We start from the raw sequence: 20782 nt of genomic DNA on the forward strand, positions 1-20782 counted from the left end.
GGACAGCCCCGGCCCCAACCCGACTGCCCGGCCGGCACCGCGCCGGTTCCTGTGCCGCAGAGTTTCCGTCGCCGTGTCCTCCGCTGCCCCCGCGCCGCGCCCCGGTCACCAGGCGCGTTTCCATGAGCCGCCTATAAACAACATGGCGGCGGCGGCGGCGGCAGCGGCTCCCCTTCCCGCCCGCGGTCTGTAGGTGGCGCGGCCGCCGAGGGGACGCCCGGGCGGTGGGTCCGGCGCCGCCGGCTCAGCTGCGCCGCGTTCCGCGCTCCCCCTCCTCTCCGGGGCCGCGGCGGGGGCGGCCGGCCTGCGCTCCGCTCCGCCCCGCCGTGCGGGGGTGTCTGGGCGCTCGGGAACAGCTCGGCTGCTGCAGTGCCGCGGCGGCGCTGAGGGTGCCCGCGGGGGCTCCTCGGAGGAGGGCGCGGAGTTTCGGGTACCGGCGGCAGCTAAGGGGCGGCCGGGATCGGGACCATGTCACTGCAGAGCCCGCCAGCGGCCACGGCCGCCGCAGAGCTGCCCCCCGGCCCCGGCAAGGGGCTCCCGCCGGGCGCGGAGCTGAGCCAGGGCAGCACCGCGCCCCCGTCAGCCGAGGAGGGCGGCGAGGAGGAGGAAGGAGAGGAAGAAGGGGAGAAGGAAAAGGAGCGAGAGAAATTGCCGCCCATCCCGTCGGCGTCCACCGCGGCTGCCGGGGTAGGTCCCGTCAGCGCCCGGGCAGCCGCCCCCGGGACCGGACCGCGGACCAGGACCGACTGTGCCGCTCCGTGTTCGTTTACTGTGTTTGCCGCTTTATTTGGGAAGGGAGAGGGAAGGGAGGAAGCATCATGTTCGTTTTCTTTCATGTTCTTTTCCGTTGAGAGGCTTTCATTCAAGTTTCTTAAAAATAACAAGTGCATCTGTAAGCAGTGACATAATGAAGCTATAAATTCTCCACCCGCTTATAGTTCTTTAACATTTTACAACGGTCTGCTCCGTCGGGTTAGTCATGACTGAGGGTTTGCAGCACTGGTGAGTGTTCATTAAGGGTTCTCGGGGGTGGAGGGTTTGAGCACAATACACTTAATGGCAAGAGAGTTAGATGAGAAATAGTTCTGTATTTTTAACTTTTTCTTAAGAAGTCTTCGGGTTTTTAGTTTGTGTTGAAGCAACGATGACAGAACAGAACGTTTTGATGAAATCATGAATGAGTTAACGCGGGTAAAAAACTGGGAGAAGGGTGTTTGCCAGAAAAATTTCATTTCAGAAGCCTCCTTTGAGATTTTTAATTAAAATGAAGTTGTCATTTTCTTTCTGCTGACCATACAATGTTACAAAACATAAAATTTTCCTGGCATGAGTTGAATATCTTACGTAGCTTGGTGTTAGAACTTGGGACAAGTTACTTCAGTCCAACAGCAGAGCAAAAACATTACTAATCCTGTAGTTAAGTAATACACTTATGAGATTTTAGTTCAACAGTTTTGATAAGTATCTGACTTACTAGAAGTTAGCATTTTACGTAATTGGATGTTAAAAGATTGAGCATATAATATTTATGAATGTCAGGAAATAATTGTAATGTTGAACTAAGTAATTATATGCAAACTACAAACTCCTTGGAGCAATTCTGCCAATTTTATGTTTTGTCTGAATGTTCCAATCTTCTGAAAGACTTTCAGCTTTGCAAATTTGTCAGAATGTGGAAGGCTGTGTTTGTTCTTGTGATTCAAATACCAGTGTGGTGGGACAAGTCTGTAATGGACAAGTGCCCAGGAGTTATTTTTACCTTTGAAAATCTCCAGACTTTGAATGGCAAATACCAGTCCTTTAGAATAAAGATACAAGTGATGGCGTAAAATGTGTCAGGCTTAGCTCAGCTAATGAAAAATGTGTGCACCTGGACAGCCGTGGAGAATCCCAACTGCCTTAAAGAATCAGAAAAACTTCCTTGTAGTGAACGTCCTTCATGTGCCTCTGAACCGCTGCCCACAGACACAAGTTCTCTGAGTTGACCTGCTGCAGAGGAGCTCAGATCTGGTGGATGTCACTGCTTGTCAAATGTAGGGCAAGGCTTGAATTTCCAAAGAGCTGTATATGGGGTTCAGTAGTATGTTACAGAGAAGGAGAGAGTTTTGTGGAGAGATGTCAGAGGCGATTCCATAGCCCTGGGTTTCTCTGTAACAGAATGCCAGTTTTGGTTGAAATACACCAAACAGGGAATGCTGGTATGCTTTTGCAAGATCTTTGAGTTGCTGTAGAGAGGGTATTGGACCCTTGATCTGCTAAGCCCATCACATCTAATTCCAGGGGTTACTGAAGTATATTGTGACATTCATCTTACATAGCATGATTTTAATACAAATTCTTGAATTAAAAATTCTAATGGAATAGCTGAAAATGAGTTGCTTAATGCTTGTTTGATTTCTTTCTTTTATTTCCAAGGAACATTGTGGCGATTAAATTAGTCCATGAATAAATTAACTTGATCCTGCAAGGAGTTCAGGCTTTTCTTATGGTCCAAATGGTGATTAGAAATAATGCACAAGGAGTGATGGTTTGGGTGTCAGTATTCAGATTCTGAAAAGAAACTCGTGGGAAGGTAAATAACTTGCTCCCTAGTAAGCAGGAACAAACAGAGATTTCTGTGGAGCAAAACCAGTCCAAAGTTACACCTTTCAAGCTATGAATGGGAGGGGAAATCCTGCTTCTTGTGTAGGCTGTTGCATTGTCAGTTGCCTTTTGGTAATGAGTGTCCTCCATGTCTTCTTGCACAGGGAAGAAAATCTTTTAGTTTTCACTAGTCTTTGCTTGCCACATACATATATGGCTTTTAAATAAGCAATGTTAGGGCTAACATAGGATTTTCAAGAAACTCTTCTAGATGATCTTTTGCCTCTTCCCAGAGGGCAGTCTGTATGTGCTCTTCGCAAACAGTTTGACTTGTTTTCACCATTTAATTTCACTTCAATAATGAAAATCATAGATTGATAAAATATAATGCTAGTACCCCTCCAATCTTATGAAGGGTGTAATGTTTTGGAAAACTTCCACTAAGAAGCCAACAGAGTTGTGGATTATTAATATGCTCTTAAAACAGGACTAAAGATGACTTTGATCCACTTACTCCCTCTAATCATACTCAATCCTTATGGTGGGGAGGGGGTAGGGGAGTGCATGTTCAGTTTTCTGATGGCAGTATGTGTGTAGAGTCTTAGGCTCAGAAGCTCAGTGACCTCCTACAAAATTTTGTAAGTATGACATGGTGCTGTGCTCTTGTCCTAGATTACACCCCAGGAGTTGTCAGAGTTCCTCATTAATGAGCATGAAGTTTCCCAGTATTCCTCCAGAGCCTTCCAATGAAGCTTTTGTCCATTTGTTTGTCCATATGTTTGTCTTTGTTAGAACTGCACTTGAAGCAGGATGATGGAGTTATAGCATGTGCAATTTTTGTTCTTAATGATCACTTCTGAGGGAGGTGGCATTAAGAAGAAAGTTTTTAAATAACTGTTCACTTGTAGTATTTTATTGGCATTGCTGGAGTAAAACCTAGAAAGCTAAGTCGGTCAAAAAGGGTGTCACAATAATTTATTTCATAAGTCTCATTTTCTCAATTATCTGTGCTATCTATTCCCTATTCATCATAATTTGGCTAGTCTGAGCTTCAGAGGTTTTCTGCCTGGAGCATATGTTTTGTGACAGAGCAGATTGACCTCAGATCTGGATTTGTTTAAAAGTTCTTTTTCAGTCAATGATTTTTGTTCAGGGTCTGTTTTTCTCCAGTCGCATGCCGGGTGATTTTTTTAAGAAGCATCTTTATGATATTTCGAAGATTGTAGAACAAAAGAAAAAGTTAATGCGGAAATTACTGCCGTAGTTACATTTTATTTTTGAATGTTTGTTTCATACAAGGAATTTGGAACTAGAAATTGAAACTTGGAATTTTTAAAGCTAGAAGTCCTGCTGATTGTTCAAGTTTGTTATGTACTGAGTTATAAGCCATGGAAAAATAGCTGTTTGTGCCACAGTTATTTAAAATTCCTGGCAGTGTTCCGGGTTGTGCACACTGTGGTGTGGTAGGTTTATGGGCTGTTATTACCCTCCTGGTGGTATTTCAGGATGTTGTGGTGGAAGTGAAGTTCTTTCCTCAGAACTCTGGCTACATGTTGTAGTTCAAATTTATTTCTCTTAAGCGGAAAGGGAAATGTACTGGCTTAAAAATTTTGATAGGATGCTAATTATTCTAGGGTTTTTATTCTCGTTATGGGAATTAAAGTTTTGATTTGCATGGAAACATTTTTTTCCAGCTGAGAGCAGAGATGCCAGTTATCAAACAAATGAGTCTTTAGGTTCGGTGAGGCTGAAAATCATGATGTGCAGGAAGAGTGTGTATCTTTTTTTAGGTTGACCTACCTTTTCCTGATATAAGCTGATGACTTGGAGCTGATATGAAAATTAAAATCTTCATCATGCGACTTCTATCATCTTAGGAAAACCCCTTAACACATCCATACTTTGCAAATTCAAGAGTAAATACCTATATCTAATAGCACCGAGTGTAAAACAGACTAACTGGTGCAGTGTTTTGGAAGTCTGTTGTGTGATTTCACTTCTGTTCATTGTTAAAACACATTAGCACACAACACTTCTTAGCAGAGACTTGTGCAGGCTCCTTGTGGCAGCACGTATGGGTACTCAAGTAGAGTTCCTTTTAGCATTTGTGTTAACAAATGTTTGTTGGTTAGCTTTTCTTACGTAGCAGCAGATGCTGACGATTGGAATCATTTGGGAGTTTTACCCAGGTAGTCAGTATTTAAGGTTTAGTAGCAAGTTAGAATTTTTGGCTCTGCATTTCAAGTCTTGGGAAATTTTTCAAGAATGCTTCAGTATATTAGGGTTATTTGGAAAAAGGAGTATGTGGCACTTTAATCTGTTTAAACTGAACTGGATGTAGGGAGGAATATAACAGGAGTTAGACATTTGGATACAGTTTGAATATTGTCAGCATTCTAACTGTATTGTGTTTTCCTCACGGTAGTCCAAGGATATCTTCATATCCTGCAAATTACTACTTGAGGTTTTTTAATGTAATGAAAAGGAATTTTATGGTGCATCTCCTGATTTAATTTGAAACAAAATTGCAGAATCATTATTTATGTCTCATTTAGTTTTTACCTCTCTGATTTCAAGATATTTAAGATAATTCTGTGTAATACCTCACTAGTAAGATTACTCTTTCAGTAATGTATTAGCCCTTTATAGCATACTGTCATCTTAATTACAGGGGTTGGAGGGAGGAGCCAAAAATCAGTTTTCCACTTTCAGCAATTTCATCACAACTATCAACCAAAAGAAAGAAGGCATTGGAAACAGGAATTCACCTACACAACTTGTTATACCCAACATCAAAACCGGTAAGAGAATAAAAGCCCTGTGTTACTTGGTTACCAAGGTAAGAAGGTGCTCAGTTTTCTGCCAATATTTGTATTGTGATAGTGCCAGAAAATCTAGAAATCTAGTTTTCATTAAATTATGCTGTGTTGTACATTGTACAGGCAGGCAGTGATATATATGATAGTCCATCCTCAGTAGAGCTTGTGTCGTAGAGACAAGTTGGAGAAGAGAAAAACAAATAGACCTGCAGGATGAAATAATCATCTGAAGTTAAAGAAAGTTACCAATTCAGTAGTCTATCTGCAGAGACTCTTTGTCTAACTGCAGTCAGGCAGTGTCTCTAGAAATTGTGTCAGAATTTTGGAGAACATTTTTCAGTTGCCATCTGAAGGATGTCAGGGATGAGGCAATCATAAGGCTTTTAAGGGAGGCAGTTGCTGAGAGATGGTGTTTTTCAGTGAAGATGAAGGCCAGTGCTGACACATAATAAAATGCACAGGCAAAGACTGATAAGTTCTAAAGAGCTTTAAAGGCAAGAAGGAAGGTTGCTGTGGTATGATGAGGTTAAACAAGAACTGATGAAAGGATAAAGTGGAACTCTATATTCAGTTTGGTAGGCTAGAATCATAAAGCCTAGATGAGATGATGTTGTGGTTAGACCTGGAATTTTTATTAGGTTTTTGGGCTAGGATATGGAATTTCGGTATTTGGGGCTCTTATGAAGAGTCTGTACAAATATTTGTCAGGTTTGTATTGATTTTGTCTCTGAGCAAGTCCCTTTCAGCCTTATTGTGTTGTGGTTGGCTAAGTCATTGTAGCAGTCAATGAATTTGAGGCTAGAAAAAAAACTGTGTTAAGAGATGGCTCATAACTTGCAGCACTGGACCCTTACTAAAGGAATCTTTGTATCTGTTCTAACTATGCTGAAAAATGAGAAGTCAGTGCAAGATTTTTTTTCTTTTTTTTTTAAATCAATTTTTGTTATGGGATAAAGACGTGCTTTCTACTTCCAAAACGAGGGCAATCACTGAAACAAAAAAGGCAGTTTTGTTTGAATGATGTATCAGACAGGATTCTGTGCTTTGCTCAAGTCACTTTGTACTACACAGAGGAAACCACAGTGGCTGGAGATGGCCGGTAAAGAATTCTCCCACTGCTGCATAACATACCAGAGTTAAGGTCAAAGTGGTGTTCTTGAGGGCAGTATGGGGGCTAAGGCAAAAAGAGGATGCTGCAAAGCAGGTCAGAGCTCTGTCAGTGGTGTAACAAAGCTGGAAAATGACCTTCAGGTGGCCATTGCTCTCACCTCTGTATTTTAAAGAACTCTTCATATGTGAATTGCATAGAAGCAATTGCACTATTGCTGCAATCTAAAAGTCCTCAGAGAAATAAAATATTTTACCTTTCTTGGATAACATTATTTTCCTCAGAAACTAAAAGTGGCCTCCTATCAATATTAGCTACTCAGCTGCCAGCCTCTATACCAGAAACATGCATGCAGTTCATTCGGACTCCAAGCTGCTGTCTTTCATTATTTAAGCCTTGGTTGTTTCCTGTCCAGCTTCTGTTTGAATAGTTACTTAGTACAATCTTAGGTTACAATATGAAAACCTGATGCTTAATAAAATTTAGGACAAAGTAAAATTAATATTGGGTCAAGCAATGTGAAAAATGCAGTACCCTCTTGCGAATTCATTTCACTAAACAGAAGAAATATGCTCCTCTCCTGCCTTCCTGCCTTTTTTTTTTTTTTTTTTTGTAGCTGGCAAAAATGCTGAACTGTAAACATCTTTCTCTTGAAGTGCCCTCAGTTTTGCTGCACATAATACTGTCCCAATTGTAATTATTGCCTCATAAGTACTTAGTTGTTAATTTTCTCCCCACTAATGCATGGCAGTATTTATTATAGTCAAGGATATATTCTTGAAATAGAGCTCAGTCTGTAAAATTGAGCAGATATTCTGGTAGTTTCAGGATCAGAGTAACTTGCCTATATAAAACCAGATTATTTTTAGCAACAGTGCAAGGTGACTATTTTGAGGCAGTATTGTATAGAATAAGTAACAATTGAAACAGATGTCTCAGTTAAAAATGCTGCTTTTGCTCTGGCAATCAGGAATAATGCTTAGTTGGTGTTTTGGCATGTGTTTGTTTAAAAATATATATATATCTATATTTATATCTATACATGTGCTATCTCTCTGAGCACGTGTAGATATTATATATATATGGACATATAGTGGTCATACTTTAGTCTTGAGTTAAAGGATGTTAATTTCACTGAAAACAAAAGTATGGAAGAGGTAACGCTGGGAAATACAACATGAAGGCCAGGGAGATGTTTGTTTGCTACATAGCTGCCCCATATAACAGGTAACAATGGTGTGGTATGAAATTTATATATTAAATAGATTGATATAGTTCCTCTGTAATGTTACAAATACAAGTAAGTTTTGTTTGCTTTAACTATCTTGAAAATTTTTATCTGCCAGCAACTGTGTTGATCACCATGAAGATAACTGCTGTTCTAAATTCATTTACTCTGAGCTTCCCTGTGCTACTCAATTCTGTTTTGTATCAATGAGATTTTCTTCCCCAGAGTTTTTGATCATTCCTTAACCAGCCATGCATTGCTGAATCTTTTTACTTGACGTAACTGGGCAAGAAGCCAGAAATTGTTTTTTCTCATAATATTGTGTTATTACTGCTTATCAACTAAATAAGTAAAATTTCAAGTTTCTCCTGGATGAAACTTGTGACAGATCTTAATTAGTACTCTTGACTGGCAAATGAGCAAATAAATCTATTTACAAATCAACTTGAATGATGACAAAACATATTGAAGTTAACCCTATTTGTTAAACATATTATTAAAAATCAATTTTAGCATATCTAAATTAAACTGCATATATTTCAAAGAAAACTGCATGGATGGCAGGGTGCAGCTTAGCACCTGCAGCCTCAGTTTGCTGAAATGAGAAACAGTTTCTGTCAGCAGATGTGAAGAGAATATTTTCCTCATTTCAGTGTATTCAGCTGGTTATAACTCAGTAGGTTATAATTCAACAGGTTATAACTCAATTTTAAAATCCATTTAAAACTGAGAAGATAGAATGAGACAAATGAAAATGGCTTGTTATTCTCAGAATATAAAAATAAGACAAAGTCTTAGTTTCTTTGAAGTCAGTCCATCCTGCCTTCAGGAAATGATGCACAATAGCAGAGCACTTGTGTGGCGGGATTGTTTGGCAGCTTGGCTTGAATTACTTTAGTATGTTTGTCCACATTGTTGTTTTTTTTTTAATTACTACTTTTCTCTTCAAATAGCTTTAAATTCCAGCTGTGAGAATGGACAAGGTTCCATATCTGTAGTTGATGCCATACTCAGGGGATTGAGGGCAGTTCTGATCTGTTATCCCATGAATGGTGGCTGAGTTAAGTCACAATGACAGTTTCTCTGTCATTAGCATAAGTGAAAAGAACCTGCTTTTGGGATGTGGGGATTTTGTTAGCATCTGTTTCCCTGCTGTGATAAATGGAGTAGGGAGCAGAGTAGTGATACTACTTTGATGTGTAGTTAATTTTTAAAAAAAAACACCTCTTGGAAAAGGCTTAGAGAACTCTTAGACATAAAGATCTTTCATAGAGGATTTTTGTTAAATATGTTTGACTTTTCAGGACAGTTTTATTTTATGTAGTGTCTTTTATCCCAAACATATGTCACAATTCATATAAATGCTTTTAAAAATGTGCAGTATACATCAGATTTAAAAAGCACTTTGAGGATATTTGTCATAAAATGAGTGTTGGAAATGCCCTGGAAAATTTTTTTCATGTTTTGGATGGGTTTACCTTAGCTGGCTACCAGACACACTCTGAGCTGCTGCTCCCCCTCCTCAACAGGACATGAGGAGAAAATAAGATAAAAAAACTCATGGGTTGAGATAAAGACAGGGAATCCACTTTCCAATTACTGTCGTAAGCAGAGCAGATTTGAGGATATTAATTTACTGTCAGTTAAACAAAACAAACCCAAAACTCAAAACACCTTCCCCTGCCCTGACCACCCATGCCTCCTTGTTCCCAGTCTCAACTTCTCTCCTTTTTTCCCCACTCTACTGCCTTCTTTCCTCCGAGTGGCACAGAGGAGTGAGGAATGGGAATCGCAGTCAGCTCATAACTTGAACTCTGCTACCCTTTCCTCCTCACCCTGCTCCCCTGCTCCAGCATGAGGACTCTCCCATGGGATACAGTCTTTCACAGACTTCTCCAACATGAGTCCTTTCCATGAGTTGTAGTTCTTGAAGAACTGCTCAAATGTGGGCCCTTTCCACAGGGTACAGTCTGTTAGGAATGGCGTGTTCCAGCATGGGTCCCCAATGGGCCAGAATTCCTGCCAGCAGCTGCTCAGGCATGGGCTCTCCACAGGCTGCAGGGGGATCTCTGCTCCACAGTGGTGCTGCAGAGGGATAACCTGCTTCACTGCCTGTAGGGAAATCTCTGCTCCAGACCTTGGAGCATCTCCTCCTCCTCCTCCTTTTCTGCTCATCTGTGTGTCTGAAGAGGAGTTTGTTTGTTTGTTTGTTTTATAATCCCTCCTCTCTCAACTGCTGTGCAGTGTTTTTTACCCTTTCTAAAATATATTATCACAGGGATGCTACCAGTGTCAGTGATGGGCTCAGTCAGCTTTGGCCCTTGGTAGGTATGTTTTGGAACTGATTGTGTCTGAGGTAGAAGCAGCCCGATTTCTCCTCTAACAGCAGCAACGCTGTTGCCGAATCTTGCCTCGCTAACTTGATACTATGTTCTCAGATCAAACAGAAAGTAAGGAGTAAAATAGAAAGACCTTGGTAAAGCACTGCTAGTGCTAGAATGGCAGCCAAATTTATTGAGGAAATGTTTAAAGATGCTATTGTTTCACGAATTCTGTGTAAGACAAAAAAGTTTACCTTTCCCATTTAATTTATTGGAGGAGTTCTTTAAGGAGGCAGTAGATGATCCGCAGTCAGCTCTAGATAAAATTATATGTCACAGTGTAGAAAAATGGACTGAAGTCTTGTCCTTGTATGACAGTTGGACTTTGGTGTGGTTGAGCTTGAGATTTTTCATAGCTGTAGGAAACACCATTGTTGCAGTTTGTATATCACAGTATTTAAAATCTATATTGTAAATACAATAGGGGGCAACACTGCTATTTCTTTCAATTAGTCAAAGTTTCCATCATGTCTGGGGAGGTGCAAATGGTAAGAAAAATCCTTGTTTAAAGATGTAGGATCAAACACTGTGTTTTCTTTTTTTTTCTGGTTCCTATACATCTGCATTTTACTAACTAAATATTTATGGATATGATTGCATTGTATTTATTCTTCTTTACCTTTTTTTAGTGAGAGACCTACCACCTATTTGCCTCGACGTACGGCAAAAGCAGCGCATGTCTATAGATCCGTTACCCCCAGAACCGAAAGCACCATTTCCTCCTGAACCTTCCCTTCCCATTCGAACCAAAACTGTGAAAGATTTTCAGTAAGTTATACTGGTGTTCTTAAAAGTGTACTTTCTTTCTTTCTTTCATTTTGACCTAGTTCATACATGTGATTTTGTTAATGTCAGATGAGGAAGCAGTTGAGTAAGACTGACAGAGTTTGGTTGTGATGGTGGAATCAATAACTCTGTAGCTGTGAAAATTATCAAAATTTTTTTTTTACCTTGAAGTGTTGTTCCATGCAGAAAATGGCAAAACATATACTTCAGAGTTAGAAGTTCAATAGGTGTTTAGTTTTGGAAAAAAATATGATGGTGCTGTCTTAGGTATTTTGTTTATACTACCAATTATTTCTCTTTTCCGTGTTTGAAATTTTGTGCATTCGGTGAAGAAAAGGAATGTTTTTTGATTGTCCGGTGTGTATTTTGGTGGGAAAGGCAAGTGGTGTAAAGGAGAATTTGAAAAGTTGAGGAACTTGTCACTGACAACTGAACCACTTTTCTCTGGTCTCCACTTGAACATTGAGTCATTGACCACAGGTCTTTGACTGCGACCATCCAGCCAATTCCTTATCCACCAAGTGGTCCACCCATCAAATCCATGTCTGTCCAGTTTAGAGACAAGGATATCATGCAGGACAGTGTTAAATCATAGAATCAAAATCACTGAATAAACTAGGTTGGAAAAGACCTGAGATCGTTGAGTCCAACCTAATATAGGTTTGGAGTAGACCTTTAAAGTTCATCTAGTCCAACCTCCTTGCAATAAGCAGGGACATCTTCAACTAAATCAGGTTGCTCGGAGCCCTCTCCCAGCTGATTTTGAATGTTTCCAGGGATGGGGCATCCAGCACCTCTCTGGGCAACTTGTGGAAGTGTTTCACCGCCCTTATTGTAAAAAACTACTTCTCATACCTAATCTAAATTGACACTCCTGCATTTTAAAACCATTACCCCTTGTCCTGTCCCTTTTAATCCTCTGCTGTGAGCCCCTACTACCCTTCCATTGCCCCTCTCCCATGACTGCCATCCACCAGGAATGGCTAGGTTTTTCTTTGTTGGATCTGGCAGCTGCTCCCTACACTGAGCCAGGTTTTGGTTTCCCCATGCTGAGACTTTCTTGCACAGTCCACTGCAAAGCTAGAGGAAGGGGCTTCCAGGGGAAGGCCTTGAACAAGTCCAGGTAGATGATATCAGTCATACTTCCATCACCCACCACCACTGTAACCCCATTGTAGAAGGCCACCACATTTGTCAGGCACAATTTGCCTGTAGTGAAACCATGTGGGCTGTCACCAGTGACCACCTTGTCGTGTGCCTAAGATTGTTTTATTTGAAATATTTGAAGAGAAATAAAATTTTGCAGAAATTTTAATGAATGTAATTGGTTTAGGAGCTTTTATACTTAAATAAATTAGTCTGAGAAATTTTATCTCGTGTTAGTGTAGCTTCAGCATAATTTTGTTCTGCTAATTATTTGTCTTAACATACTGAACTGTGACATTGTGAATTAACATTTTGAATAAAAGACATTGCTCAGGTGTATCAAACACAAACTATGCTTTTGTTCTCTTATAATACCATGATCTTTAAATGACAAGGAAGATGTGAGAAAGATACTGATATTATACTTGTCTGTCTTGTAAGTGTGCTTAGTGAGAAAAACTTAGAGTTTCAGTGCGTTCTAGAGTCTTAAGTGGTTGAAAAGATCAGACCCTTATATTACCAGTATTTTAATGTATTCTTTCTAGGGATGATGTGGAAAAGTCTAAGGCATCGGGAGATTGGAAAGCTGTACATTATTTTTATTCTACAACATTTGATTCTTTTCTGGAGATAAATGCTGCGTTTAAGGTAGAAAATAATTCATAATACTATTCAGTAATTACAGTGCTTTGCATCTTCGAAATGCTTACAAAAATATCAGTTAAAGGCTTGCAGGCAGTTACTCAAAGACCACTATGATCATTTTGTCACAATCTCACTTGCCTTTGATAGACAATCTGTTATTGCATTTCTTCATTGATTCCAGTTTAAGCAACTGTATTTCAAGTTTATGTGGAGCTTTAAAATTCCAGTATGTAATTAGTTTTGTGACACTATGACTGTGTGGATACTTTCTACACAAATTACAGTTTTAAAACATCCAAACTAATGCAGCTAATGTGGAGACCCAGGCAAATCTGGAAACAGAAATTCTCTGTCCCTTAAAAAGGGTGTGATATGGGCTCTAGTAGAGCTGTTCATGTGTTATGATGGCATGCTTGGTTTTCCTTGAGAAATAGCTATATTTGTGTTTCTTAATTCATGCTAAATTATTATTTCCTGCCTATTATAGAGCAAACTATGCTTATGATATTTCACATGCACAATAGGGCCTGAACCTAGACAAATAACCTGTGACTTTTAATTACTTTACAAATATTGAATGCTTAAAAGGTCATTGCTTTTGTCTGATGATGGATCCACAACAAAGATAAAAGATGAAAGTTCGATGTAATTCATTATTTGAAGCCATCTTACATTTTTAAAATAGAATGGCAAGGTAATGGAATTACCTGAATATTGCCAATGTGTCTGAGTACTGTTGTTTTGCTTCATTTTTCACGTATTAATTACAGAAACCTGTATTCTTTTGTTTTGATAAGGAAAATAGTTATATATGTTTTCTTAAACTGCTAAAATTATCTTTTTCAAGGATAGATAAAATATTTGAAATATCTCAAACCCAAAATGCTTCATGTATTATCTAACTTACAGAAAGATACCCATTCTCCATTTAATACCATTGAGGACTCTGGAATCGATGCAAAATTTGTGGATGTTGTCTATGATGCCTTATTAAATACTGTAAGTAGAAGAAAATAATTCATGTTTTAAAACATAACAATTATTTCAGTGACGAAATATGCTAAGAAGCAATTTATACCAAAAGTTTTTCTCAGGTATGCATGATTTCTGAAGAATCTCTCAAAACACACTTAAAACGATCCCACGAGAATTTGCCATAGAATCATGAAAGCTGCTCTAGTAAAAGAGGAGGAAATTTTTCCTACTTGTAAAGCACAGTTTATATTGTGGTAAATCTTAAAGGCCACTTTCAAGTTATGACATGACTTGTGGTGGGACACTGCATGGTGGGAAATAAAGAAAATGTGAGGATGGGGATAGCAAAAAGTAAATACTGTGCCTAGTAAACAAAAGGCAGGAGTAATTTAGACATTATATTTACAGTTTTTAAGTTAGTTTAAGTGTTGAAAGCCACAATTGGCACAACCCCAGGCCTCAGCTAGTAATCTGTGAGGAAGATACTTAGGACCTCAGCATCATAACATAAAAGATTTCTTCACTGTCTTGAATCACAAGCAAAACAAACTTATTTTTTTGTTACAATATCTTGTATTGAACATGTATAGTTACTTCAGATTTGATTTTTCCTCTCCTTTTTCCATAGCCTCAAGATGTTCAGAAGTCAGTCTTAAAAGGAATAATTAATGGTCTGCTACAAGAATGGACAGGGTAATTATAACAAATGTTTGCATTAGTGCTGTGTCAGCACTTAAAACTGATGTTTTGTCTTTATTGTTTTAGACAAAGAAAGAAAATGTTGTCATGCAATTTATTTGATGCATAAGAACTTAATTCTTTTTGCATGGCAAATCTGCTGAAATACATCTTGAACTCTGTCAGCTGACATTTAACCTTTGGGAGGCAGATCTAGACCCAACCATACGTTCCTTCACCAAATCTCAGCTGCTTGTTCCCAGGGCATTCTTTTGGACATCTGATTTGGGAGATGAGTTAAGGAATTTATTTAGGGTAAAACTTATTGTCCACCCCCCAACAGCAACTAGGGTAACTCCCTGATTTGAAGTTTACTTCACAATACCATTTGTGTGTGGCAGCAGCATAAAAAGAGCAGTGCAGGATGCAGAAGGGGATAGCCCAAAAGTAGTTTTTCTGGGAGATGACAACATGATGATGAGTTCTTAGCATGAAGTAACAGAAGTGAGAATGCAAAGTTAATTCATAAAAAGATATAGCAAGAGACAGTGCCTTGTTGTGACTCACTTGTGATCCAGACCTTGGCTATTCCTTTCTCCATTTTATGCTACTTTTTCTGTGCTGTTGCTGCATGGGTGCTTTTGGTTATGTGAAAGCCTTGATAAATGGCAAGACATACAGAGGCTGCAGTGGTAGAAATGTGTGGAGAATTCTTGCAGAAGACATCAAAGATGGGGCAAATAAACTCATCTGTGGTGTGACTCAAGATAGACAATAGCATGGAATTGCCTCTTTGGAGAACCTATTATTCTTCAATTCTGGTCACTTTTTGACCTTCTCTCGTGTTACGCTACAAAAAACAGATGATAAAATAGCCTGCTGCCTTTAGGGAGTTGTCAGAATCTGTAAATGTCCTTTTCAATTACTGAGAGCAGTGAAGATTCTTAAGTATGGTATTCTGTACTTATTGACCAAGCAAAATAAAATTGTGCGTGATTTTATGACTCTTAATGTGTGTAAATGATGCATACATATGGTTCTGTTTGTTATTTTATTCATTCATAGGCCACGAACAAAAGATGATCTTAGAGCATACTGTATACTTTTACAGGTAAGAAAAATAGTCTTTTTGTTTAAAAATGTGTTTGCTTAACTTATAATCTATAAACCAGTATGCTATGCAAACAAGATAATTTGTATAGCTGAGATACTTCACATCTATGGAAGAAGTGTAGGGAATGCATGATGGGAGTGGGACCTTAATGGAAGATAGTTGATGGGGAAAGGTTGCATAGACTAAAACTATGAACTAACAGTTAGACAGGTAATTGTTTCCTGTTATTTTGTGGGTTGAAAGAACAAATGTTTTACCATGTTGTTTGTTCTTATTTCATCCTTATTCCCAGATTTGCTTTACTGATATGCTGTAACTGAAATTTTCAGTATATGCACTTTCTGATATTGCTGTAACTTTCTCCAGTGTTGCATTTTAAACAGCAGACTTTCTCCAGTTTATCTAACTGGCTGCACTGTCTGATTTTTGTCTGAGTTCACCTATTACCTTTGCTACTGTAGGTGATTTGTGTTTGCAGCAGATTTCCTGTTTAAATTTTGCCAATGTAGGTAACACCTCTCCACACAAGGAGTGGTTCCTACTGTTATTTGACAATATCAGATAGTAATTTAATTTTTTGAGACAATAGTTTTCTTCTTTGGGGTGGTATACTAACTGTGAATTACAAGGGCTATCTCCTGCTGAAATGTGGGAATGTGTGAACTCAGACAAGAGGGACTGACATGCAGAGAGGCAGAAGCTACAAGAATCATTTTACTGAGATGAAAAGCACATCACTCAGAGAAGTGTAATTTATGTGCTACAATGTAAAGGCTAATCCAGAAAAATACATTGGTTACTGCCTTTGGGCTACTTGTGGGCTTTCTTTTGGAAAAAAAAAAAAATCATACTTTTACAATAGAGCAATTATGTATTTCTTATTGGGCTAGAAGTTGCAAGCCAATTTTTCCATAGTTTTGCCTCTGTCACAGCTATTTTTATGAATTCCTTTCCTGTGTAATTGAATTGTATTAGCAACAACAAACATAAGAAAAAATCCTAATGACTTTTCTCCTTTTATGCAGTTTATTAACCTAACACATTTTTTTAATCTTTTTCAGAATCCTCAATTTAGTAACACTTCTACTTATGTCATCTATGCTCACTTGCTAAGACAGATAGCAGCCTTAACAGAAGCTGATCATCATTTCCTAGTGCACTGGTCTAAAAAGTAAAAAAAAAAAAAAAAATTAAAAAAAATTAAAAATTCCATTTTTAGGATTACAATTGTTATTGTATTTCCATTGATGTTGACTGTTTTATAAATTATATGAAAGTTAATTTAATTGACTAAAGAGATTGGTTTTGTTGTTTTCAAAGTACATATGGACATAGTCCACTAAGTGATACTGATTTATAGATGCAATATGTATGTAATGTATAAAAATTAATATCTTTATGCAAAAAAACCATAATTGGAAAAAAAACTTGCCTAAGTTATTCTTCCATAAGACATGCAAAATAAATTGTGTGTAAATTTTTAGTTACATGTTTATATGGTACTATTAAAACAAACATATTTATGATCTTTGTTTAAATAAAGTTTTATCTTGCATAATTTGCAAAAGATATTGTAATGTTACTGTATTGTGTGAAAACTATAAATGAATTAGAGTCCTTGCTTCATAGTGTAATAGAGGTGGTGAGAGAGTGTGGTTAGGGCATTAGATTTGTAATTAATTGAAATAACTCTAATAGCACCTCACTAATAAAGTCATATGGGAGTAACTGCCCAAAGAGCAGCTCCCAGGTTGGTATGCAGATTGCTCTCTTTGTACTGACTGTGCAAAAAGTTCAGTTTGGGGTAAAAAAAAAATAGTTCGGCCATATTCACAATTCCCTTATCTCCTGGGGAACCTGTTAGTAAAAGATTTTATTTTCTGCAAGGATGGAAATTTGGTAAAATATGATTTCATTTGAACTGGTGTTTACAAATAAGGTTTGCACTCTTGGTTAAGGATGCAATAGGCATATCAAAACATCTATTAGAAATGGAAACCATTAAAATAGGAGAGACCTTGTTTAGAAAAGGATATTTTAACATACCTACACATGTATTGTTGTACTATTATGGAAGTGGTGCAACATGTAATTTAAAATGTGCACTTGTCACAAGTACTTGAAGTACTTTTCCTCTTTATTCAATAGGACCAAGTATCTCAAAATAAAAAAATCAGAATTCCTCAGTATTCAGAGTATGGAGTGAAATAGATAAGGTGTTTTGTTTACTAAAAGTCAAGAAGAGGTAATGATTCTATTGCTCTTTTTTGTTTTTTACAGAGCAGTAGTTAAGGGCACACTGAAGAGAACTACTGTGTGTCAATATTTAAAAGCACGCTTCTTCAAACATTATATTTCAAATTGTGTTTTTATGTATAGGACGAAAGCATGTTTTTGAAAAAATAACACTGAAATCTGATAGCATAAACTCTAGTGTAGACAGTGATCACATGAGAGTAAGTGCAGCATGTCTATTTTAGGATTTCACAGAGGAGGTTCAAGCAGGTGGTGGACAGGTTACTGCAATTCATTTCTTTACGTCTATTTCCTGCAAAACCTGAAGAGTTTCCACCTATGGTGAAATGTAACTGGTGGATTCCATCAGCAACAAAAGTCTTGGCTTTATTCAGTAGGTATTTTTCTTGAACTCTGTATGCATATGTATGTTTATATATGTATGTTTGAATATATATATATAGATGTCAAAATATATTTAGAGAGAGAGAGAGGATAGTTTATGCTGCTCCTCTTCTGAGGGAGACTGACAATGATGGTGGCACAGTACAAACTACAATAAAGGTAGTAAGCAACAAAGAAAGTCTTCTGTTGCTTTCCAGTAGATAATTGCTATGCATCATTTTCCTGTGACAACAACTGAAGGTCATTCAAGCAGAAATCCACAGAAGTAACCAGTGGTAAAGGTTTCCCTTAGATTTGTAAAAGAAATGTCTTAAATTTGTAATTGCCGGAATTTCATCTGTAACTGGCTTACCCCCACAGAACTATTTAGCATCCAAAGGAATTTAGGCAATGCATGTGCTTCTTAAATCCAAAACAACAGTGTAAAAGTAAATTTGTGCTCAGTTCAACATAGAGCACAGCAAATTTGACCACTGCAAATTCAAACCTTCTCCTCAACTCATGCCAAATAGTTTGGTGATTAGAGCATATACTTTCTCCTTTCTAGGAGAAAATAAAGACACCAAATTAAAATTAAGATTGGAATTAAGATGCTTTCACTCTCAACACTTTTACTTAAAAGCATTCTGCACAGTCCTACCTGTCCAGAATTAGGCACATAAGCACACCAAGATGTGTGTTTTCTAGTCATCTATGAAAGAATTGCCAGTTCCTTAGTTCTGGAAAAAGGACTATTTAGTAAATCAAAAGACACTACTTTGTGTCTGACTGACCAAAATTAAACTATGTTGAAGTGCAAATAGAGAAAACTTACTGGCTGTTTGACATTGTATAAATGTTGCACAGTGAGATAGCTTAAATGTGAATTAGTTCTCTTCATTTAGTCGAGTACTTAATTTATGTACAGGTGAATCCAGATGGTATAGTAGTTCCCTGAGGAAATATGTATATCTCTGCATACTATGTTTTATGCCCCTCCCTTTCCATGCCTTTTGCAAAAGGCATCCAGCACAAACAGGTAATTTTTAACTGGAAAGCATGTAGATGTTCTAGCCATAGCTACATTTGAAATTAGGTGCATTTCTTAAACATTTTCATTTAACAAACTGCGTTTTCATCAATTTCAGCAGAACATAATGTCCTTTATCTGTGAAACCTCAATTTAGTGTATGTCAGTAAGGGAGCTTGAGTCAAACAGGTTCCCTTGTCATAAGTGGGCTGACCTAAGGATTTACTATTTTCTACAGCAATTAATATGCTGTCATAACATGTTATGTTATAGTGTAATTCTGTAGCTAAGACTGAACTAAGTTCTGTTGCTAAATTATTTGTTTATTAGTATTAGTTTATTACTATTATTTTAGACTTAGCCTAAAGTTTCCGACTGCACTGGTGCTCATGATGCCGAGAAATGAGTGCTCTGAATCCAGGCACTGTTTTAAAAGACTATTATGTTTTCTTTGTAGATGCTGCAAATAGTCTAATCAGTCCTCCTATTATTTCATATACGGATTTCTATAATTCTACACTTGATCATATTGATCTTATGGAAGAATATCATAACTGGCAATGCTATGGGAATTCTCACAGGTAAGAGGAATAGCTGGTTGTTTCTTTTTAAGTAGTATTTCAAAGCACTATATCTATGCTATGTGTATCTATATTAAATATAGTGAAGATATATATACTCTCTGTGTGTGTATATGGTATACATACCATTTATGTGTATATATATCCACATTAAATACTGTATTTTATTGGACAAACATAACATAGCTACTACTTGTTATACTTCCTACTGCATGGATGTTAGATTGACTGGAATAAATCTCATTCTGTCTTTGCAAAGTGGAGAAAAGATGCAAAATATAGATGATAATAAAATAACTTTATTAATTATGAGCATAGACTTCTAATTGTGTCTTACTACAAACGTATTTTAACCTCCAGTACATTCGTAGACAGTGATAATGTGTGCATACTTACCACTTAATGATGAAAATGTATGCAATTATATGTATATATGTGGCTCCAATCATGTTTGTTCCAGTGAAATCAATTGCACTATTTTTGTTGCCTGAAAATAAACACACAAGTTAAATCTTTGGACTCAAAGCTTGCAAAGGTATTTCTCCTCTCGTGAGAGGCAGCTCAGCCGTATGATTTGGAGTCATCCAGAGAAATAGACATTTCATCTTTTTGCTGAAGTTTAAAATCTTATTAATGTTTTCTTAATAAAAATGGTTTTTTGCCTAGCTGTGTTTTTCAGCATATCACTGTGTATCACTCAGTCTTTACAGCTTGAATCACAAGATCAATTAAAATTTCCCCATGTCTTGAGACTTTTCAGTAAGCTAATTTAAGACGTCAGCCCTCTAAATGTAGCTTTTTGTTTATTGTGTGTGCAATTTTCCTTACCTTTAGCAACAGTTGGGGAAAACTTGGAGACCATAATTTGTTCCACTAAAGCAAGTATTTCGGGTTAGACTTCTGTCTGATACCTGATACTCTGCTTGGGAAGGTAAAAAACCAAACAAATGAAACAAACCACACAAAACCCAAATAAATAAATGAAACAATTGCTCCAAACCCCATGACACACGATAGCAAAGCGTGCAGTATGCTTTGCATAGTCTCAGTCAAAGCACTGGTATATGAATACTGCTGAGCTTCAAATGA

General features: G+C 37.8%; 1 protein-coding gene across 1 annotated transcript in view; it reads left to right on the forward strand.

The window, feature by feature from the left end:
* Positions 1–272: 272 nt before the first annotated feature.
* The window catches only part of HECTD2 (HECT domain E3 ubiquitin protein ligase 2), a 37249-nt gene continuing 16739 nt past the window's right edge, over positions 273–20782 (forward strand). Inside the window, exons 1-10 of the mRNA XM_027648064.1 lie at positions 273–687; positions 5255–5384; positions 10749–10887; positions 12597–12699; positions 13606–13695; positions 14300–14364; positions 15415–15460; positions 16525–16634; positions 17944–18092; positions 19570–19693. Of these exons, the coding sequence (XP_027503865.1) occupies positions 469–687; positions 5255–5384; positions 10749–10887; positions 12597–12699; positions 13606–13695; positions 14300–14364; positions 15415–15460; positions 16525–16634; positions 17944–18092; positions 19570–19693 (1175 nt within the window). The 5' untranslated portion in view covers positions 273–468. The remainder of the gene's footprint in view (positions 688–5254; positions 5385–10748; positions 10888–12596; positions 12700–13605; positions 13696–14299; positions 14365–15414; positions 15461–16524; positions 16635–17943; positions 18093–19569; positions 19694–20782) is intronic.

The sequence above is a fragment of the Corapipo altera genome, unplaced genomic scaffold, assembly GCF_003945725.1.
Source record: "Corapipo altera isolate COAL_440 unplaced genomic scaffold, ASM394572v1 56, whole genome shotgun sequence".
Lineage (NCBI taxonomy): Eukaryota > Metazoa > Chordata > Aves > Passeriformes > Pipridae > Corapipo > Corapipo altera.